General features: G+C 35.5%; 1 protein-coding gene and 1 long non-coding RNA gene across 2 annotated transcripts; one reads left to right on the top strand and one right to left on the bottom strand.

Annotated features, from left to right (window-relative positions):
- Positions 1 to 3274: 3274 nt before the first annotated feature.
- On the bottom strand, positions 3275 to 9577 carry LOC126712576 (protein NLP2-like). Its single transcript, XM_050411949.1, has 4 exons — positions 7258 to 9577; positions 5687 to 5734; positions 4789 to 5599; positions 3275 to 4275 (listed from the first exon to the last, which is right to left on the bottom strand). Exons 1-4 carry the CDS (start codon positions 8152 to 8154, stop codon positions 3458 to 3460), a joined length of 2574 nt encoding a protein of 857 aa, XP_050267906.1. The 5' UTR covers positions 8155 to 9577; the 3' UTR covers positions 3275 to 3457.
- A 9736-nt stretch (positions 9578 to 19313) lies between these two features.
- LOC126712573 (uncharacterized) lies at positions 19314 to 20835 on the top strand. Its single transcript, XR_007651131.1, has 2 exons — positions 19314 to 19376; positions 20625 to 20835. It is a non-coding gene; the product is annotated as an uncharacterized LOC126712573 (long non-coding RNA).
- The last annotated feature ends 3222 nt before the right edge of the window (positions 20836 to 24057 follow it).

The raw sequence follows: 24057 nt of genomic DNA, 5'->3' as shown, positions 1-24057 counted from the left end.
GCATCGACTGCCTCTCCAGACGACTCATCTCCGGTTCTGTCTCCGGCATATGACCCGCCTGTCTTGGATCCTGTGGCACCACCCTCTCCTGAGTCTCCTATTGGTCCTGAACTTCGTCGTTCCACTCGGGTAAGCATTCCTCCCCCTTATCTCACTGATTATCATTGCTCTTTTGCTCTTGCCACTCTCTATGAACCTCACACCTATCGTGAGGCTCATACTGACCCTCTTTGGCAGCAAGCTATGAATGAAGAACTAGATGCCCTTCATAAGAATCACACTTGGGATATGGTTGATTTGCCTCCTGGTCAGTCTGTAGTAGGTTGTAGGTGGGTTTACAAGATCAAGACCAAGGCTGATGGATCTGTTGAACGATACAAAGCTCGCCTAGTTGCCAAGGGCTTTACTCAGGAGTATGGTATTGACTATGAGGAAACATTTGCTCCTGTTGCTCGTCTTACATTTGTTAGATGTCTCATTGCTGTGGCTGCTGTTCGCCGTTGGCCTCTTTATCAAATGGATGTGAAGAATGCTTTCCTCAATGGAGACCTCCATGAAGAAGTGTACATGCAACCACCCCCTGGCTATCCACACTCAGGCAATCAAGTTTGCCGCCTTCGCCGTGCTCTTTATGGCCTCAAGCAGGCTCCTTGAGCTTGGTTTGAGAAGTTTAGCTCAGTTGTTGCTCAGCAGGGTTTCACTTCGAGTCCTCATGACACTGCTCTCTTTGTTCGACGATCCTCTGCTGGTATCACTCTTATTCTTCTTTATGTTGATGATATGATTATTACTGGAGATGATTCTGCAGGTATCCGCTCTCTTCAGAACTTCCTTAGTCAGCATTTTGAGATGAAAGATCTGGGCACTCTCAGCTATTTTCTTGGGCTTGAGGTTACCTCATCCTCTGATGGATACTATCTTTCCCAGGCTAAATATGCTTCTGATCTTCTCTCCAAAGCCGGTGTCACTGGTAACAAGACTGTTTCCACTCCTTTGGAATACAATGCAAAGCTCACACCCTTGGACGGTGAACCTATATCCGATGCTACTCGCTATCGTCAGTTGGTTGACAATTTGATCTATCTCACTGTTACTCGTCCGGATATTTCACATGCCGTGGGTATGGTTAGTAAGTTCATGGATGCACCTCGTTCTGTCCACTATGCTGCTGTTCTTCGGATTCTTCGATATGTCAAAGGCACACTTTATCATGGTCTGCATTACTCCTCTCGATCTTCTCTCGAGCTTCATGCTTATTCAGATGCTGACTGGGCAGGTGATCCGACTGATCGATGCTCTATCACAGGTTTCTGTTTCCTGTTAGGTACTTCTCTGGTCTCGTGGCGCAGCAAGAAGCAGGATGTGGTTTCCCGTTCCAGTACTGAGGCTGAGTATCGTGCCCTTGCCGACACCACTTGTGAGCTTGTTTGGCTTCGCTGGCTCTTGGCTGACATGGATGCTCCACAGCCCACTGCCACTCCTCTTTATTGTGACAATCGTAGTGCTATCTACATTGCTCATAATGATGTCTTTCATGAACGCACTAAGCATATTGAGATCGACTGCCACATCACTCGCCAGCATCTTAAGAAAGGAAATCTCAAGTTATTCTCCATCTCCTCTGCTGACCAGCCTGCTGATATCTTTACCAAGACTCACCCGCCTGGTCGTCTTCGAGATCTTATATCCAAACTCCAGTTGGCTTCCTCCTTGCCACCTCGAGTTTGAGGGGGGATGTTAGTGTATAGCTTAGACTAGTTTAGCCCATTGGGCTTAGCCCAGTATACTGTACTTGTATTTTACTCTTTTTACTTGTACTGCACACATATCTAGCCTATATAAGGCTCTCTATTGTACATTGTTCTACACACATCAATATACAGACTATTCAGTTTATAATCTTAACAACAGTTTATTTTTTTGAAGCAAACCAGCGTTGCTTCTTGCAACTTTCCGACTACGTCCATTGGTATTAGAGTCGTATCCTTATCTTGGTCTGTGGCTAATAAGTGACATAGTAGCATGGCTTAGGATGAAAAAGATACTTGCCATTAATTTTATCATTTGGATTATAATGAAATATTGTCATATACAAAGCAAGATTATTGGTCAAAAAGTTCATACTTGATGAATTATTTTGAAGAATGCTATATTCCACCATAACAGGAGAAATTACATGTTGAATAAAATATCTTTCTTGAAGATTATGCAAAAATCAAAGAAAAAAATACAGAAAATCTTTTAGGAAATTAATGGAGATCTCATTATAGAAAAAGATCCTAAATCTAGATTATAGAGAAAAAGAATGATGTTTTAAAGACAATTGATGAAGATTCTAGTAAATCAAAAGACTGTGAGGCTGAAATTGCAAAGAAAATTGTCAAAGATCTCGATGAAATCAACTCTGATGACTGCAAATCTCAAGATCCTACTATTTTAGTGAAGGAAATACATCAAATTGTATAGATTTTATTAGGATCGAAAGATTTGATTCAACCATCGACTCTTAGTTGGTGAATCTTGACAATTGCATGAAGACTAAGGAAAAATAATTTCAAATTGATTTGTTTACTCCATTGATGAGTGAAAGTATGGAAAGAAGATCAAGGGGCCAAAGTATTCAAAATATTTGTTTGCTTGACATATAGAATTTCAAATCACAAATATTAACTTGAGGATGAGTTTTTTCCAAGTGGAGAGGTTTGATATAGGGCAAAATCTGCAATTAAAATTTTTTTATTTATTAATTTTGGTATTTTTTATGTAATTTTCGAAATTTTAGGTTTAGGGTTATTATTTACTTGATTTTAGGCGCCTTTAATGATTTTCCTAGTCAAATAAGAGTCTTATTATGGTAGGATATCTATTAGGATTTGCTTTAAAATATATTTTTTTGTTGGTCAAGTTTTACGAAGCCTTTAAATTGGCCTTTAAGCTAAGCAAAGTTGAAGAACTTCAATTTAATAAAATTTCAGAGATTTGTTTCTCTATTTTCTGGTGGATTCTAGTAACTCTCTTTGTGGATTCAAGGTTAACTTTCTTGAAACAAATATATTTTGCTTCTTGTGACTTTCCGATTGTGTCGGTAAGGTTGCTTCTTGCAAATTTCCAATTGCGTCGGTAAGGTTAATTGCTTCTTACACCTTTCCAATTGCGTCAGATCATGAGTGGTTGACATTTTCTGCATCGTGCAACCCACCACTTCACGTTGTCCATTCACAGTCGCACTAATTAGCAAGTTGCGAAATTAAAAGAAGTCAAAGAGGCTATGATGGCATGCTAATTTCATGCTTATATCAAATCAAGCATCTTACAAAAATGAGCTTTACAACAGATTTGAACCCAAGGGTCCTAATATATCTAACAAACACAAACCAAGAAGTAATGGCAGGATTGCAACCATTTTGAACTTGAACTTCTAAAGGCCTTATTGATTTGCTTTAAGAGCATCTTACAATCAAGAAGTGTCATTGCTTCCTAAAGACCTTCCAACATGATGACGAGAAACTTGGAGGGCGAGTTTGATAGTGTCGCTCTGTGATGATCGACATATATCAATACACTCCTCCAAATCATCATCACATGTTAATAAGACCCACTCAGAATCATCATCCAAGTACTTGACATCAAACCTACTTATGTCATCTATATTAAATCTACTGGCAATTTCTAGCAGCAAATCTTTGTATCCCCAATTGTTTATCATTCGTAAACGGATTTTCTCATCCCCATATGTGACTTTTAATTTCTGAAAGGGTGGAAAATTCTCAGCACTAGGGTGCTCATTAAAAGATTTAAGACTCTCAAGTTTTGGCTGCAGCTTTGGTGCCTGACTTGAGGCATGCAGTTCTGCTTCACTTGTGATCCTCTGTAGTGCACTATCACTAAAGTGTTCTCCAACTATAGGATCTTCGCAACCAACAACGTTCCTAGTGGGAGCATGAGTTGAACTTGAACTCTGACTGCATGAAGAGTAGGGTGATTTTGATGCAGCAGTTTGAGGACTGAAAATGCCTCCTTCAGGCTGCAAAATGGGCTGAGGATGATCGCTGAGCTTTGAAGCTGAAAATGGGTTGGTTCCCGATAAATTTGGAGAGGCTAGCTTTGGGAACTTGGTATAGAAGGAATCTATTTGTAAAGCACCAGATGCACCCTCAACTAAGTCGATTGCAAGCTGGAGTTTCTTTAAGGAGTGACCAACCTTCTTAATTTTCCTAGAAGGCCAACGATTAATCCCATGTTGTCGGCATATTCTTTTCAAAGTCGTTGGGCAAACTGAAAGTAAATGATGTTTAAAAATGTTAAATTCGAGAGCCTGATAGTGGAAATTATCACATAATCAACCTGAAAGGAAAAGTAATAATAATAAATAAATAACCCAGATGCAGACATTCTGAAACACTTAAAAGGCATTGAGTGATGAAGCAGTCAACAAAACTGATGCTGACTACAATTGTGGGAGAATTTACTTTGGAGCAGTTGTTAACAGATGCAACTTATATAGACAGGCCTATAACCACATTGTAAAACAGTGAAAAAAAAAATTCAATAATTTTCAAAACTTCCATACACAATCCAGTAAATCGTAGCACCCTGGGATGAGTGCAGATCAGACCCATTGTCATGCCTTCTCTTTCTTTTTTATTCCATTTTTTTTTCTTCCTTTTTTGAGGAGAAAATTTTTTCTTCTTTTTGTGTGTGTGTGGGTTGGGGGGGGGGGGGGGGGTGTTGTGGCGCGGGAGGACTCTAAAGCATCAAAATATAGCTTCAATAGCAATGAAAATTTACCTCCAATACTCTTTGAGGCATCTTTTAGACTGCCAGCAAAATATTGCTGAAGGACTTCCAAAGGGATCGTTTTCTCTGCCTTGGTGCGTCTTTTCTCTCCTGTTTTAGCCTTACCCACACTTGGGAAGTTACCCTCACCATGCATAGAACACTCTTCACCACAATCAACATTTACTTTTAAGTTAGAATCTTGACAAGGTTGGCAAAACTCAGAGCACTTCTCTTTTAATATCTCTTCTCTACTAAGTTTCCTAGTCCCATTAACCTCTAGCTCCTTGTCTGTTACTACTCGTAAGCTACGGCAAACCTGCTGTATAGTATGGGACAATGAATTAAGCATGTTCTTTTGTTCTTCAGGATCCCTGCAATCTGTGGGCAAGAAGAACTCCAGGACAAAGTCATCTGTACCAGTGTGGATGCTTCGCAGGTGTATTGCAACAGCAGCATGCAACCCAAACAACCTTGCATGGTGAGACAAAGGGTACTCTGTCTTGCTTAGGGATGTTATGTCACTTGAGAAGCGTGGTTGATTGGTCTTAAATGCTTCCCCAACAATGCCTTCACCTTTTAACAAGTGATGCTCAGAGCAAGCCTCATGAAATTCCTGCATATTGGGATCAGCTACAATGCAAGCACGATCCACAGTGGAAACACAATAAATGTAGTTCTCATTGGAGTGACGGCACCCCACTTTACCTTGTCGAATGCATGGAACCCAAGTTTGAGCTAAGGGCAGTCTATGTGTCTTGCAGGCGAATCTCAAAACCTCTTGAATCTCAGGTAATGCAGCTTGGTAGGACTTGGGGAATGCCTGCAAAAAAGAATCATAAACATGAGATTTAAAAGAAAATTGGATCATTTAATTAATTAAATCCTTCTGCAACAATTGTCCAGTTACCTTTAGATTCTCGGTGCTCAAAGCATCAAAACTCCTAAGATCAACAGCCTACATATTTACAAGTTGGCTCCAGTTAGAGAAACAGGATGAATATGAATTCTGCATTGTATGTTCACATTTGGCCTATAAATAGGTTAATTATACAAGAGAAGCTACAATCTCTTCATGGTTCTAGAATCAAACCTATACTTTCTTTTTTCAAATCTGAAAATGGAACTCAGAAAGAATAATGGTATTTATATGTTTAGAGAGGGGGGGGGGGGGGGTGGTTGTAGGAACTAATTAAAACTTAGAATAGGATAAATTCCATACTTCAGAGAGGAAAATAATTAGTAGCAGTGCAACTTTCTCCTGAAAATGACCAGTACAAGACAATTTCCCAATAATGATTGTTGATCTTGCTATATTACACATACAAACTCATTCCAATGTTTTACTCATCTAACAACTCAAACTTTTGAAGATCAAGCTTTAGATTTAAGTTCCTAAATGCCTGAATTCCTCAGAGTTTTACACCAAGATGGGAAGTTAAAATCAACCTAGCAGAATCAACAAGTCCTTAATGAGCATAGCTCAACAAGGGATCTCATTTGACACCACACCTCACACCTATGAAGAGTAGGTATGCATCATATTATGTTGTTTTTCATATTCAAAGACATCAAGCAACTGAAAATCACTACTCAAGCTGTGTCTTCATATTTTCTTCAGTAAAAAATTGACCCTCATAATTGCAAATGTAAGCTTGCAAATAAATAATATTACAAAATATTTAGATTTTCTAAGGAATTTCATTCTAGTTTCACAAAAAGGTAGATTATTAGACATAACCTATGGAGATTACAACAAAATGTGATTCTGGATGCAAATTTTAAGATATTATCTACTTTTATCTTCTAAATGCTATGAGTGCATGTATGGATATAATATTATTGCAAAGGAACTAGTAATGTGCAAAATTCAGGATAAACATTAGTTATTGAGTGATGCACCCTTTAAAAAAAATAGCTTTGACAAGAGAAGACAAACAAACTACAAGTTCGGTTGAGTTAACCAAGCAGAATAGTTGAGCTTATCTGCAAAAGACACAATATGAAAATTTCTTCTCTATTAATATATATAAATAAACCCCAGAAAGTAGACAAGATACATCTGTCCTCTGTTCCCATTTTCCTGTCCAATAGACTTCAAATGAACCGACTGTTATGTTCTTTACGGTGAAGTTCCTGTCCTTGATAGGAAATGCTCAATCAAGAGCATTTCCACATGATTTGTGGCAGTTCAAGTATGAACCCCAATGGCCGATCTCTCATGCTAGGGCCACCAAAGCATGGCAAATAAACAAATATAACATATCCATTAGGTATGAGCATAAAGGTGAACCAAGCAATAAGAAAAAGTTTGATAGTGAGGAGAAAACCACATCGTAGTGTCATTTGGCAATGCTCATAAAAGTATTGGAAGTAATTCTAAATTCCATGCATAGTCTTCAGCTGCAAGGAAAGGGAGAAACCAACACACCCAAGAAAAAAAAAATGCAAAATTCTGAATAACAAGCAAAGAAAACAGACCTCAAGTGCCTTGCAAACACTTTCAAGTTCAGGGCCATACTTGGTCTGCTGGGCAGTCATCACAACCTCAATAACACCCACGCAATTACTGCTACCATTTTCAAAGATTGGAAGGGCAAGAGTTCCACGGACATCATACAGTTGAGCATGAACAATTCTAAAGTACTCATTCTTTGTATAGAATCGAACATCAGGCGTCCACTCAGGAACCTTACCCAAGAAAGCACGACTGAGCAATCCCATCACCTCCTTCGAATCATCCTCAGCTGCAAAATGAAAATCCGCAGAGATGTCTCGGTAACTTGCAAGCCTTGGATTACTGGAACCAAATGCGAAAGGTTGATTACTAGTTGTTAGAACACGTCTACCGTCTCTATTCACAGGCACCCATACCTGTATAAGAACATCTTTACCTCTTGTGAATTCTCTAACGTATTCAATTGCCTTCATCAATCTCTCTTCTACACAATATGTAAGACCTTGATTCATGTTGGGTGCAATCCACAACCTTCTGCCTAGTTTAGGACCTTTAATTACAATATTTTCTGATTCACTAGAACACCCAGCAACAACATCAACCGTATTCTGTCCAAGAGATACAGCATTGACTAGACTTCTTTCCTGACTTTCATCAGGCAATGGTCTTTGTGCCTCATCTAGATAGCCCATTTGAGATGGGTTCAAGCTCAAATTGTCACGAGCCTCCAAAGCAGACCATACAAATGAAGGGCCTAAGACTGAACCAGAACTGGAGGGACTTTGAAGAAGGAATTCAAGTCCCTCAGTTGCTTCCAACCAGCATCTATCTTGAAAAAGTTCATCGACGAGGTCCAGTTCCATAGCTGAATTAGGCAGAGCACCCAAAATGGTACCTGGTGCTGAAAAATCATTTTCCATTGTGACCTCTAAACCCCCCAGCAACCATATGGATCCATAGCTGATCTAAAACGAGCTAAAAAAAAAATTTATAGTGTTTTACTTCCAAGGCAAAAATAGCCAAATACCACTAATTTTCGAAATTATTAGTGTTTTACCACTATTTAAGAAATATTTAGCAATCTACAACTTTTATGAAACTCAAGTTTCTTGTGATATAATACTTATTGCCTCTGTTTCAAACACTTGCACTGCCTTTTCACAATTGTTGACTTATCTTCCATCCCATGTGACCTTGACAAAAGAAAGAAAAAAGAGAAACCCACACCTGGAAGCTAATGAGAAAACTTGAAGAATAAGAAACAAAACTGGAAGCCAATAAGAAAAAAAAAATAGATAGAAGTTGAAAAAATTAAAAATTAAAAGAGAGTGAAAGACGTACTGTGTGAGTGCTGCGGGAGTCAACAATTGTGGCTGTGTGAGTGTAATTGGGAAGTGTTTCTTGCATGGTACTCGAGTGTCTTAAACTTGAGTATTTTAAGCCCGAGTAACATATTGCAGTGAACTCGACTTCCACATAATCGAGTTCGGTGTGGCATTTTAATGATACACGATTTTATAGTTCAAACTTAACTCTATCCAAATGAGTCAGGGCCGTTTGTTATACTTGTTTAAACACGGTGTTTAAACAACATTATACATATTTTTACATACTTTTTCATCTATATGTATTTCCAAAAAATACAAACAATATTACTAGAAATCTCTTACCAAACATGCCTAAATCAACAACATAGAAAACTACAATTACAGGATAAATAACCAACAAGCTTTCTCAAAGAATAATGGCCAGAAAACTTCACTAATCAAAAGCTCAACACAAAAGGAAAGAAGATTTCATTTCAATATTTTATGAAAGAATGGGTATCTCTTTTTCACCCAATAAATCAAAAATATTTCAAACAAAAGCACTACTCAAGTAAAATCCCATTGAGAAAGCCATCATTTGCCACAAAGTTGCGTTATAATCAATTTTAAAAAAGGAATCAACAAAGAGAACAAAAATGAAATCCAAGTTGCATAGATTCCTGCAAGATGGTCAGCCAACAATAACTTTCACAACTTAAAAGTTATATTCAAGATTCAAGTTTCAACAAAAGAAACACCCATTTCCATCAGTAGAATTCAAACAAAAAAATAAAAACAACGAAATCACATTCAATGATAGCAGAAATGAAGCTCTTTTTATTACCTGAAACACAGAAAATAAATGAAGACAGAAAAAAAAAAGAGACCCAACAAAGAATAAGAATCAGTCAATACCAACTAACCAAATAACCATATTAAAGATTCTCAGAGTCGGAGATACCCAAGTGGGCTTTTTATTTTATTTTTTTATAGAAATTTCGTTTTATACTTTGTACTTTTCCTAAAATACCCTCAAGAAAAAACTGTCTGAAAAATAGGAACTTGAACACAAAAAAAAAAAAAAATATATATATATATATATATATATATATATATATAGAGCTTGCTTTTCATTCCAGAGTCAAAGCCTCAAGAGTCTCGTACCTTGTCTACTCCAGTACTCCACCAAACAAAGACAGAGCGGCCTGCTCTGTTATTACATCCAAAGATACAACCTCGAAGCCGAATGAACTATGCTTATTTATAATACAAAATTTTAGTGTACACCGTGTGATAATCATCACTCTTTCTAATCCAACCGCTTCACACACTTCTTAGAAATATGATATTAGTAGGGCTATGGTTTTTCCAAGAGGGTGACCCCACACACACACACACACCAGCATACGCAGGCACGTACTTAATGGCTACCTGGAAAAGTCAACTTAAGGTGATAGAGAACGAGAGATGATTTTATTTTCTGGCTGATGCAATGATGTTGCTGTTTTGAATATTATAGCAGTTGTATACTCGTATTAGTATTACTAGTCGCTAACCTGTGCGATGCACAAAAAAACTATTGACTCTGAAAAAAATGAAGAAATATTTACCTTCTATACTTTTCCATAATTTAAAAGTGTTGTCTAACATTGAACATTATTGAGTTGCAAGTGCATAGTTACTGAAACTTACAAAATAATTTACGATTCTTAAATTAATAAAGCAAAACTTCCAATAGTTATATATACACACACTTAAAACTAATATAAACTACAAATATATAAACAAATGCCATGATATGAGGAAGATACACCAAGTTTCAAATTTGAGTAGTAATATAACTCTCTCGTAGTAATAACAATATAGACAATTCAAATTATAATACCTAATTCCATTATCTTTATGTTGAATCCATACAAATAATTAATTGAAATTAATCCAAACAAATAATTAATCAACCAAAAATCATAGGTTTTAATAAGAAAACAAAAAATCACATGAACCTAAATAAAAAGCATTTAAGGTGAAGAATTAAGATCAACATATGAAAGAAAATTAATTCTAAATATAACAAAAGAATAAGATAGAAAGAAAATCACAGGCACATATGAAAGCAAATAAAAAATTAGACATAAAAGATAAAATTCATTAATAAAAATATAAATAAATATCCACATATGTTGAATTGAAATTTTATTAATAATAACAATATAAACAAATTTGACATAAAATTCATTAATCAAAGAAGAAAGTTGAATTTTTGTTTTTGAGTCTTATCAGAATCTTTGTTTTTATATAGATTATCAACGTTTGAGTTTGAATTTAATTTGGAATTATTAGAAAGATAAAGTTTTACTCATTGTTAAGTTTTTATTAAACAAAAATAATTTTGTTTTAAAAAAATGATAATGATGAGTTTGAGTTTAAGTTGGACTTGTTAAATAGATAGAGTTTCACTCCTTATTAAGTTTTGACTAAACAAAAATAATTTTATTTAAATAAAATGATAATAATGAATATATATATGTCGTTCAAGTATGTCGTCTTCGTCTTTCAATTCTCTGTTTCTTCTAAACCTTCATGCTTCCTACCATGGCTTTAATTTGCCGTGTGTGTTTTCTTTGTGAAAATTTTAGTGAGTATGAAGTTTTGACTTTGGCAAGGGTTTATATTTGTTGAAATTTTTTTTATAGAATTTTAGTTGAATTAGAATTTTCAAGCTCTTGAACCATATATCTAATAGAATTTTATTTAAACTAAACTATTGTAACACTTGATAAGATAATTACACATTGAAGAGAAATAATAAATATAGAAAATATAAAACCTAAAATAAAAAAAAATCTAAAATAAAAATAAAAATAAAATAGTGATGACGTGGAAAATTGTGAGAGCTTCAGAGGCTTCGGTTTTATATATATATATATATATATATATATAGATTATATTATGATAAGAGTGGTCCTTAACCTTTTTTTAAAAAAAAATTATTTACATAGATGGAATCCCTCCCAATTTCATCTATGGGTCTGTTTGGATAGAACTTATTTTGCTGAAACTGAAAACTGAAAACACTGTAGCAAAATAATTTATAAATGTGTGAATAGTACCGTGGGACCCATTTTTAATGAAAAAATTGCTGAAAAGTGAAGTTTATGGGTTCCATGAACAGTACACGGTGCATTGTTTACTATTGAAGAGGTCAAAACATGCGGCTGAATCCAATAAAAAAAAAAAGAGAAAACGCGTGAACAGTACTCAACTAGTACGTGAACAGTACTAGTTGTCCCCTCTGAAACACGTGAAAAAAAGAAAAAAAGAAAAGAAAAGAAGAAAATGTGAGTGAACTAAACGCAGACGCAACTAATACCTGAATTTTACTTGGAAATTACACAATTTGATTTACCAAAAAGAGGTGGCAGAGATGAGGCGTGGACCAAGTCACTGTCTTGAGACAAATCGTGCCGTCTACGGTATATCCGATGTAGTTAGACAAATAGTTTCTGCACGTTGTCCCTAGGATACAACAGCTCAGCCACCTTTGCTGATTATCCTTGCGAGCCTACACTGCTCGTAGGATATAAGCTTTCTATAGTACTTTCTTTTCCCAGAAAATTTTGTAAAAGATAGAATATTTTGTGAGTAGTAAGAAGCAATAGATGGTAAGTGTTTAAGAGAAAAAAATGTTTTTGAAAAGTCTGCAGCTTTCTAATTCAAAATTAAAAAATGTGTGTATATTAAACTTCTTCTTTTTTTTTCCACATATATAGATAGCTAGACTTATAACTTATCTTTAGCCAAAGAATCAAAAGGGTTTGATATCCATTAAATGGTCATAAATTTATTGAAATTAATAATATAATCAATGGCTTTCTTAATTTATATATATAATATTATATAGACCGGATATCAAGTCTTTGCCAACCTTTTGTACGTTGAGAACAAGAAAAGAAAGAATCATGATCTATGCATTTAATGTCTCATAAAGTGGCTGAAGACTAAAAGCCAACTGTGTAATACAATTTTCAAATATGCATAAATATTGCCATTTGTTTTTGACTTTCCTTAAACCAAATAGTAAACACTTGTTTATATATGGTAACATAAAATAATTCAGCAATAGTTGTACATTTAAGTGCTGAAATTCTTCCATATATGACGTTATTATGTCATATTCAATTAAGAACGTTTGAATACAAAACGTTTAGAATGGAAAGTATATATTTGTAATAAAACCAAATATGCTGGCGATTGTGGTATTAATATCACGTTAATGTTCATAAATTTTCTGATTAAAACCATTGACAAAAAACTATTCAAATTTTGAATTATATTTGAATTTTCAAATTTAGCAATCAACGTATTTGACATTAAGGGATAATTGATACACATAAATGAGTATTAAATTAAATATAATATTTTTTATAAAAATATCCAACAATCCCCCACTTATTTTTATAAAAAATAAATAGGTAAATATATATATATATATATATATATATAAGAAAATTTTCTGGGTTAAGTAGAACATTATGCATAATGGGAGTGCCAATGGCTTGAACCCTCATTTAGTGTTTCAACAACATTGTTCCAAAGTTAATAGTGATCTAAGTCTTGAACTATAACTTTTTCTATGGATACAAAACGTTACATCACATACATAATATTCCAGTACTCTGCTACGAGCTTATAAGCCAGCACATTATGGCCTTATGCTTTATCCTAGCATCCATGAGCTATTTAGAGAACTAGCCCCATTCTCAAAGGAAGTGGCCTCACTTCCATGCTCACTTAGGTGTGGCTATCAAGGATGTTCTTGTAACTCTAACATCCCACTCATAAGAGCTGTAGTCCACATTAAGAGTTTTTATAAAAACTCATCCTATATAACATTACAAGATACATGCACGCACACCATGGGGAGGGACATGAGTATTATTACTCATACATATATTTAGTGCATGTTAATCAAACTACTCTATGATTAGTTTTTCCCTTTGAACCTAGTTCTTGGGATCTCCAATCCCTAGGTAGGGTATCCTCATAGGTAGTTTATTCTTCTTTAGGTTTAAGTCCCATCCCCCTCGATGCTATCCAGATCTTTTCTCTAGCTAGAGCTTTAGTTAATGGATCCGCAATATTATCATTTGTACTAATATAATCAACATTTATGGTACCATTGTTTATGTATGACCTCACAATACTGTGTTTTCTTCTAATAGATCTGGATTTACCATTATAGTATTTATTGTGCACTCTACTAATAGTGGCAGTACTATCACAATGAATTAAGACAGGTGAAATAGGTTTCTCCCACATGGGAATTTTAGATAATAAATCTCGTAACCAACCCGCTTCTTCACTAGCTGAAGATAAGGCAATTAATTCTACCTCCATGGTGGATTTAGCAATAATCTGTTGTTTTTTAGATTTCCAACTTATTGCTCCACCACCTATTGTAAATACATAGCCAGTGGTAGACAAAGAATCACCTGATAAGGTGTTCCAACTAGCATCACTATATCCTTCAAGAACAGCAGGATATCTTTGATATAGCAAACCATAGTGCACAGTTCTTTTTAAATATCTCATTAATTGAGTCATGGCATTCCAACGCTCAAAATTAGGTTTGCTAGTAAATCTTGCTAAAACTCCTACGGCATAAGCAATATCAGGTCTAGTACAATCAGTAGCATATCTAAGACTACCAATAATACTAGCATATTCCTTTTGATTGTAAATATCATTTTCATCTTTAGTAGGGAAAAGATGCACACTAGAGTCAAAAGGAATACTTGCAGGTTTACAATCAAAATAGTTATATTTTTTCAAAATTTTTTCTATATAATGAGATTGATCTACAAATATGCCATTTGAAGTTCTAGAAATTTTCATGCCAAGAATCACATTAGCTTCTCCTAAATCTTTCATATCAAAGTTATTTTTAAGAAGCATTTTGGCAGCATTTATAATATCCATATTAGGACCAAAAATTAGAAGATCATCAACATATAAACAAATTATAACATGAGCATCATCAAATGTTTTATAATATATACATTTGTCACTTTCATTTGTTTTAAAACCATTAGAAAGCAAACATTGATCAAATTTCTCATGCCATTGTCTAGGTGCTTGCTTTAAACCATATAAAGATTTTAATAACTTACATACCTTGTGCTCATTACCTGGCATTGTAAAACCTTCTGGTTGGTCCATGTAGATTTCTTCTTCTAAATCTCCATTTAGAAATGCCGTCTTTACATCCATTTGATGTATCATCAAATTATGAATAGCTGCTATAGCAATCAATAATCTAATACACGTAACTTTAGTAACAAGAGAAAAAGTATCAAAAAAATCAATATCTTCTTTTGTTTAAAACCTTTAGCTACAAGTCTTGCTTTGAATTTTTCAATAGATCCATCAGGTTTTAATTTTCTCCTAAGTACCCATTTACATCCAATTGTTTTACAACCTGGAGGTAAATCTACAAGTTTCCAAGTATTATTAGATATAATAGAATCCATCTCATCATTGATGGCTTCTTTCCAAAAACCTGAATCAGGAGAAGATAAAGCTTCTTCTAAAGAAGTAAGGTCACCTTGTAAATTATACACATAATATTCAGGACCAAAATCCTTTTCAATCCTAGATCTTTTACTCCTCCTAGGTTCAATCTCATATTCATTAACATCTTTTGACATAGATGTTGAACATTCAAATTTCTCTTGTTGTTCAAAACCCCCCATTATTTTTATATTTAAAAGGAAATTTATTTTCATGAAAAATTGCATCTCTAGATTCAATTATTGTATTATTATCAATATCAAAAAATCTATAAGTTGTACTATATAAAGAATAACCCAAAAATACACATGTAGAAGCCTTTACCCCAAGTTTAGGTCTTTTAGGGTCAGGTAGCCTCACATATGCTAAGCAACCCCAAACTTTGAAAAAAAATCAGATTTGGTTTATATTTTTTCCATAATTCAAAAGGAGTTAAAAAAAGTCTTTTTATGAGGTACTCTATTCAAAACAAAATTTGCAGTTAAAACAGCTTCACCCCCAAAAATATTTAGGAGCCCCAGAACTAACAAGCTTAGCATTAGTTAAATTTATAAGAGTCCTATTTTTACGTTCAGCTACTCCATTTGAAGATGGAGAATAAGGGGCAGTAGTCTCATGAACAACACCAAGAGATTGAATATAATTATTAAGACCAAGAGTATCATATTCTTTTCCTCTATCAGTATTAAACCTTTTAACCTTTTTATCAAAAGTATTCTCAACTTCTTTTAAGAAAACTGATAATTTTTCAAAAGCATCACTTTTGTTTTTCATAAGATAGACATATGAATATTTTGAAAAATCATCTATAAAGGTTATAAAATACCAATTACCTCCACGTGTCAAATGTCCTTCAAATTCACAAATATCACTATGGATAAGTTCTAGTAATTCAGTATTTCTTTCAACTGATTTATGAGGCTTTTGAGTAATTTTAGTCATGCTACAAATTTCACATTTTTCAAGTTCATTTTCAAGTTTAGGAATTAAACCTAAACCACTCATATTTTTCATATATTTATTATTAATATGACATAATCTACCATGCCAAACATTCACACAAGAAACAATATAAGCAAAACTTGAATTTTCATTCATCTCAACATTAAGTTTAAACATGTCATCACAAGCATAGACTTTGCCAACAAACATGCCATTTTTAGAGAGTACATATTGATCAGCCTCAAAGACTTGTTTGAAACCAGCCTTATTCAACAAAAAGCCAGAAACTAGATTCTTTCTAATGTTAGGAACATGAAAGACATCTTTGAGAGTGACTTCTCTCCCAGAAGTAAATTTGAGAAGCACCTCTCCAATACCTACAACTTCAATGGTATGAGAATCACCAAGCATAATTTTCTTTTTCTCATCCAAAATGGTGTAGGTTTTGAACCAAGTTTTATCATAACAAACATGTCTGGTTGCCCCAGAATCAATCCACCACCCTCCTAAGCCTTCGAGAATATTAATCTCAGTAACCATAGCCACAAGAGGCTCTTTAATGACATTGGCTTGAGCCATAGGCCCATGTTTTCGAAAGCGACAATTTCTAGCCGAATGTCCAGGCTTTCCACATACAAAACATGCATAATTGCTATTATTAGAGTGGCTGCCATTATTTGGAGCATGCTTAGGATGGTGTGCTTGGTTCTTTCTTTGATTAGAGTGGGTCTTATGTTGAGGTTGATTTCCATTTGGCCTACATTTGAAGTTCCTTTTCTTAGGCCTTACATAGTCATTATTTTTTGCATTGGCTTTTGGCATGTTTGAAGAAATAAAATTTACCTTCAGACCACTTGCTCCATGGAGTTCAACAGCTTTGTCTTGGTTCCTTGTCTCTTCCTCCACTCTCAAATGGGTGATAAGGGATTCAATGGAGAGTTCCTTTTGCTTGTGTCTTAGGACTTTGGCAAACTCCTTCCAAGACTCAAGCAGCTTGTCAATGATGGCTGAAACTTGCATTTGTTCATCTACTCGAATGCCTTCAGATCGAACATCTTGTGAAATCATTTGGAGTTCATAGGATTGTTCCACCATGGACTTGCCTTCAACCATCTGAAATCTGAAAAATCGGCTACATGCATATTTCTTGGATCCAGCTTCCTCTATATCATATTTTTGATTCAATGCCTTCCATATCTTTTTGGCTGATTTGTAAGCTTGATCATAATAATCATACAAATCATCAGAAAGACAATTAAGTAAATAATTTCTACAGTAAAGATGATCCTTATCCCATTTCTTAACATCTTTTTCATGTTGAGAAAGTTCTTTTTCAGTCAATTGTTCATATTTCTTTTTCTTTGGTTTTTTCTCAGTTAACACATAAGCCACATTCAAGAGAGTAAGATAAAATAAAGTCTTTTGTCTCCACCTCTTAAAGTTAACACCACGGAAGCGGAATGGCTTATTAAGATCACCCACTCTAGAAGAATTAGACATAACATTACCATTTTCCAAGGATGATTTTGTGTTCTCCATAACGATTTGTCTCAAATTGTTGGAAATAAAGGAGAGATAATACCTGAATTTTCCTTGGAAATTACACAATTTGATTTACCAAAAAGAGGTGGCAGAGATGAGGCGTGGACCAAGTCACTGTCTTGAGACAAATCGTGCCGTCTACAGTATATCCGATGTAGTTAGACAAATAGTTTCTGCACGTTGTCCCTAGGATACAACAGCTCAGCCACCTTTGCTGATTATCCTTGCGAGCCTACACTGCTCGTAGGATATAAGCTTTCTATAGTACTTTCTTTTCCCAAAAAATTTTGTAAAAGATAGAATATTTTGTGAGTAGTAAGAAGCAATAGATGGTAAGTGTTTAAGAGAAAAAAATGTTTTTGAAAAGTCTGCAGCTTTCTAATTCAAAATTAAAAAATGTGTGTATATTAAACTTCTTTTTTTTTTTTTCCACATATATAGATAGCTAGACTTATAACTTATCTTTAGCCAAAGAATCAAAAGGGTTTGATATCCATTAAATGGTCATAAATTTATTGAAATTAATAATATAATCAATGGCTTTCTTAATTTCTATATATAATATTATATAAACCGGATATCAAGTCTTTGCCAGCCTTTTGTACGTTGAGAACAAGAAAAGAAAGAATCATGATCTATGCATTTAATGTCTCATAAAGTGGCTGAAGACTAAAAGCCAACTGTGTAATACAATTTTCAAATATGCATAAATATTGCCATTTGTTTTTGACTTTCCTTAAACCAAATAGTAAACACTTGTTTATATATGGTAACATAAAATAATTCAGCAATAGCTGTACATTTAAGTGCTGAAATTCTTCCATATATGACGTTATTATGTCATATTCAATTAAGAACGTTTGAATACAAAACGTTTAGAATGGAAAGTATATATTTGTAATAAAACCAAATATGCTGGCGATTGTGGTATTAATATCACGTTAATGTTCATAAATTTTCTTATTAAAACCATTGACAAAAACTATTCAAATTTTGAATTATATTTGAATTTTCGAATTTAGCAATCAACATATCTGACATTAAGGGATAATTGATACACATAAATGAGTATTAAATTAAATATAATTTTTTTTATAAAAATATCCAACAAGTTATGTAAAATTTCATGACAATTGGATGTGTGTGGACAGCTCGTTTGTATTTTACAAATGGGGCATATGCTGCTGGAATAGAACAGTGAACAGTAAGGGACATGCCTAATTTTGAGGATTTAATTTTAAAGTTAGGGTGAATGTTTTGAGCTATAATTTAATATGCTTATCTTTTGATATATCTCGATCATAAATTAATTTTTGTGTAACTTGTTTTGAGGTTTAGTACTCAAAGGAAGGGGTTCTAAACCATGCAACGGTTGTATTTATGAAGCTGTTTTGTCTAACGTGTTATATGTTACCATATGAATGTATATAGTTACATGACCATGCTTAAAAGATTTTGTATTTATGCATGCATTATTTCCCTAACCTCAAAGCACCTTTTGAAACAAAGTTGGCTCTTCTAGAGATATGGGATTAATATAAGAATGTTGGTTTCTCTAGAATTTTGTACCGGTTGTTTGATGAATGTAATTTTGTTTGTGGGAACCTCGTTAAGGTGGGATTAGGATTTCCTTGATTCTAAGAAATAGGCTTTGAGATGAATGTATAAGTCTATGACAAGGAAATTATGGATAGTAATAAGTTTTGATTTACGGTTTAGGTGCTACCAGTATCCAAGTCTAAGCTCCTCTGACTTTAGGCTCTCGGTTCCTCTGCTTTCAGGTAAGGGATAAGTTATATGGGCATTTGATAAGTCATGAGGTTATTTTAAAGTATATTATGCATTAAAATGTTTTTTATTAGAGATATGGCATGTAATCATTATTCTGACAAAGATATGTTCGTAAGCTTTCGAAACTTTATGTATATGATTTCAGCATATTGATGTTATTACTGATTCCGTGAACATGATGTTTAAAGAAAAGAATGGAAATGCTATTATCATGAAATGTCATGCAAAACAAGAAATTTCAGTATAATGTAAAGCATGAAATGTTTTCGGGTTATGTCCTCTGGTAATCTGAACTCAGCTAGTAGGGGTTAATTACTGGTTTTCCATGGAAAAATGTTATATGTTTGGCCATTTAAAGTAGAGGAAATGGAGCTGCCCGTAACTCTAGGCCATTTAAAGTAGAGGAAATGGGGTTACCCGTAACTCTAATCTGAATAAGGCCTTCTCCCCAATGTGTACGGACGATGGGGAGGAATAAAATCTTGAGGAGATGTGCCATCAGGCCTCTCAAAGAGGACAATATCATGCACACGAGGTCACCCAAATGTGATGAGGCCTTCTCTGTACAGCTTATCAGACATGGACTAACCAATATGTTATGAACAGTTATGTTATGTTATTAATCATGAGAGAATTATTTTGTTTAAATGCATTGTGAAAAGTGAAAGCTCTCATGGCAAGAAGAAGTTTCTAATGAAAAGAAAAGTTGTTCATTAAAGATAAAATTTTCTGAAGTTCTGTTATGCTATAAAGGTAAAGCTTCTGATGAAAGTACAAGTTATGTTTAAAAGTTATCAGATACCTTTTAATTCTTTATGAAATGTTAAGTTTTATGACTATGAAAGTTATAATATTTTTCGGAAAGAGGTTTATAAAGAAAGGTTTTCTTATTGGGTTAAGATGTTTCTAGTTTAATACAAAGTTGCCGATTAATTGATTTAAGTTAAAATGATTATTTTGTAATAAGAATATACATATGGTGACTTTGTAGGAAATGAAAGAAGTTTAATCTGAAAGGTTTTGGTAATATTATCCTGATAAGAAAAAGGAGAACAATTATTTTTTATGAAGAGCGTATAAGCTATTATTATGAATAGTATAAAATACTATGCATGAAAAGATGTTCTCCTATTCGAATATTCATAGAATGAAACGATCTGATTTCCATGCATCCTTATTGAATTCTCATATATCTTACCTTTACTGAGCTGTGCAGCTCACCCCTTCCACTCTTTCAGTTAGCAGGTTTTATTTTAGAGCAGAGGAAGCCTTAGTCGAGTTTGGAAGGAGCTGGTTTTAGTTTTATATGTATAGATCCTAAATTAGCAATTTGATGTTTAGCTTTGTAGTATTGTGTATATTAGGATCTAAAGAAAGTTGTGTACCTTAAAGTATTAAGAGATGTATTATGTGAAAGTGTGGAAATTAAATGATTGGTGGATTATGTTATATTTTGAGTACAGTGTAGATGCTCTGACTATCAAGTGAAAAATGATATCAAGAAGTAAAGAAACAAGAAAATTATTCTGAAAAGAAAAAGAGAAGCTTTTGGAAAAGTTTTGTAAAAGTTAAGTTGGTACTTGTTAATATCAGGTTTAAACTTGATATTAGCATGCCAGTCATGGTCACAAATCCGGGTATCGGGGGTGTGACAACTTAATAATAAGCTCGTCCACTTTGTGAACTTGATGATGAAATTCGTCCACTTTTTGTGGACTTAGTAATAAACTCATCCACTTTGTGGACTTAATAATAAGTTTGTCCAATTTGTGGACTTGATGATAAATTCATCCACTTTTTGTGGACTTAGTAATAAACTCGTCCACTTTGTGGACTTAATAATAAACTCATCCACTTTGTGGACTTGATGATAAATACGTCCACTTATGGATTTCGTAGCAAACTCGTCTACTTATGGACTTGGTAGCAAGCTCGTCCACTTTATGGACTCGTCCTCTTTTTGGACTTAGTTGTAAATTCGTCCACTTTATGGACTTGGTAATATATTGTAGAAAAAACATATTAAGTCATCTCTGAATGAAATTACTCTTATTATGATAAACCATACATTCGTAGAAAAAGTAGCTTTTAAAAAGAAGAAAACCTGCCCTTTGGGCTTAAAAAAGAGTTATTGTAGCAAAATGTAGTAAAATGGAAAAACTGAGTGTAGCAAAATTTAACTAAGGTATACTAAAAATAAGGGGGTGCTGCTCTTTATGCTATCTTCTTTACTGGTAGTACTTCTGCAGGTGCTCGGTGTTCCATGGGTGGTGTAGCTTCCGTTCGTCCATTGTCTCCAGGTGGTAGGTGCCCTTCCTCTGCCATGACGTGACTCAGTAAGGTCCTTCCCAACTGGGGCTGAGCTTTCCTTGGGTAAGGTCTCTAGCTCGCCTATTACCTTCCTTAAAACGAGATCTCCGACCTGAAAGTCTTTGTGTCGGACCCGAGAGTTGTAGTGCTTAACCATGCCGTCCTAGTACCGTGTGAGCCTTTGTTCTGCTGCCGCCCTGACTTCATCAACTAGATCAAGTTGTAGACGCATAGTCTCGTTGTTTCTTCTTTCATCATGGTTATCCACCCTGTAGCTTACAAGTCCAACCTCAGTTGGAATGACTGCTGCGCTTCCGTATGTTAGCCGAAATGGTGTTTTTCCTATGGGTGTCCTCATCGTCATCTTATACACCCATAGTATGCTTGGTAACTCTTCAAGCCATATACCTTTTGCCCCCTCAAGCCGAGTCTTGATAATTTTGAGTAAGGATTGGTTCGTGACTTCGACCTATCCGTTTGCTTGAGGGTGGGTGGGGGAGGAGTAGTGATTTTTGATCCCTAACTATGAGCAAAAATCCTGTAAAAAGTCGTTGTCGAATTGTTTCCTGTTTTCTGAGACTAAGACTCTAGGGATCCCAAACCTGAATATGATGGATCTCCAGATGAAGCTTCTCACGTTTTTCTCCATAATGGTGGCTAAGGCTTCAACTTCCATCCATTTCGTGAAGTAATCTATGCCCACTACCAGAAACTTCAGCTGTCGCACCGCTATTAGGAACAGTCTCATAATGTCTAAACCCCACTGAGCGGACAGCCATGGGGCTGTCATAGGGGTCAATTCTTCGGACGGCTGTCTTATGATATTGCTGAATCTTTGGCATCTGTCGCAGGCTTTGACATAAGTCTGAGCGTCTTTTTGCATGGTGGGCCTGTAGTAGCCCGCTCAGATCAGCTTGTGTGCCAACGATCGTGACCTTGAGTGATTTCCGCAGATCCCTTCGTGGACCTCTCTCATGACGTAGTCCACTTCCTTGGGACCCAAACACCTTAGGTATGGGCGGGAGAAGCCTCTCTTATATATGATGTCCTTCATCAAAATGAACCATGCTGCTTAGACCTTCAGCTTTTTTACGGCCTCCCTTCCGTTTGGTAAGATGTCGTTTTTTAAGTAAAAGACTAACGGCATGGTCCAGTTGCTTTTAGAATCTATCTCCTGCGTATCGACGGAGTCTATTACTGGAGAAAGCTGAACAAAAGAGAGTACGTTACAAGGGGTAGTCATATGTTCGGCTGAAGTAGTTTTGGCAAGGCGGTCGGCTTGCTCGTTCTTTCCTCTTGGGATCTGGATAATTTTGGCCTTCAACTCATCTACCATTCTCCTTACTTGGTCCAGATATCTCTTCATTCTTTCACCTCTGCACTCATAGACCCCATTTACTTGGTTAGTGACGACTTGAGAGTCACAGTAAAGGGCCACTCTTGTGGCTCCTGTTGCTTTGGCGAGATCAAGCCTTGCCACTAAGGCTTCATACTCTACTTCATTGTTGGTGGTAGGGAAGTCGAGGTGGACCATACACTCGATTTGGTCTCCTTCAGGAGAAAGAAGTACAACACCAACACCTCCAGCTTGCCTGTTGGACGACCCGTCTGTATGTACACTCCACTACGGGTATTCATCTGCCCCCTTGTCTTCCCCGTTAATAAACTCTGTTATGAAGTCAGCAACGACCTACCCTTTAATGGCGGTGCATGGGTGGTACTGAATGTCAAACTCACTCAACTCTATCGCCCATAACACCAACTGACCAACAGCTTCAGGGTTGCTTATGGCCCATCGTAAGGGTTTGTCAGTTAGGACGATTACTGTGTGGGTTTGGAAGTACAGCTTGAGTTTGCAGGCTGCTGTAACTAAAGCGAAGGCAAGCTTTTCCATGGGTGGATATCTCTCCTTTACACCACGAAATGCCTGGTTAGCGTAGTACACGGGATTTTGAACCTTGTCTTCTTCTCTGACCAAGGTCGCGCTAACAGCTGCCGGGGAGACAACCAAATACAGGAAGAGCTCTTCCCCTGGTTGTGAAGGACTTAACAGCGGTGGGGAAGAAAGGTAGGCCTTTAGCTCCTCGAATGCTTGCTGACATTCGGTAGTCCATTCAAAAGATTTCTTCAGCATGCGAAAGAAGGGTAAACATTTATTCGTCACTCTTGATATGAACCTGCTCAGGGTGGCTACTTTACCGTTTAAACTCTGCACTTCTTTTACGTTCTTCCGGGCGGGGGCACTTCTACTATGGCTCTAATCTTGTCTGGGTTGGCCTCGATGCCTCTTTGAGACACCATAAAGCCTAAGAATTTTCCTTCTATCACTCCGAATGCACACTTGCTCGGATTAAGCTTCAT

The sequence above is a fragment of the Quercus robur genome, chromosome 2 (assembly GCF_932294415.1).
Source record: "Quercus robur chromosome 2, dhQueRobu3.1, whole genome shotgun sequence".
In the NCBI taxonomy this organism is placed as follows: Eukaryota; Viridiplantae; Streptophyta; class Magnoliopsida; order Fagales; family Fagaceae; genus Quercus; species Quercus robur.
The sequence above is the reverse complement of the archived record's forward strand: the minus strand, read 5'-3'. Positions and strand labels throughout refer to the sequence as shown.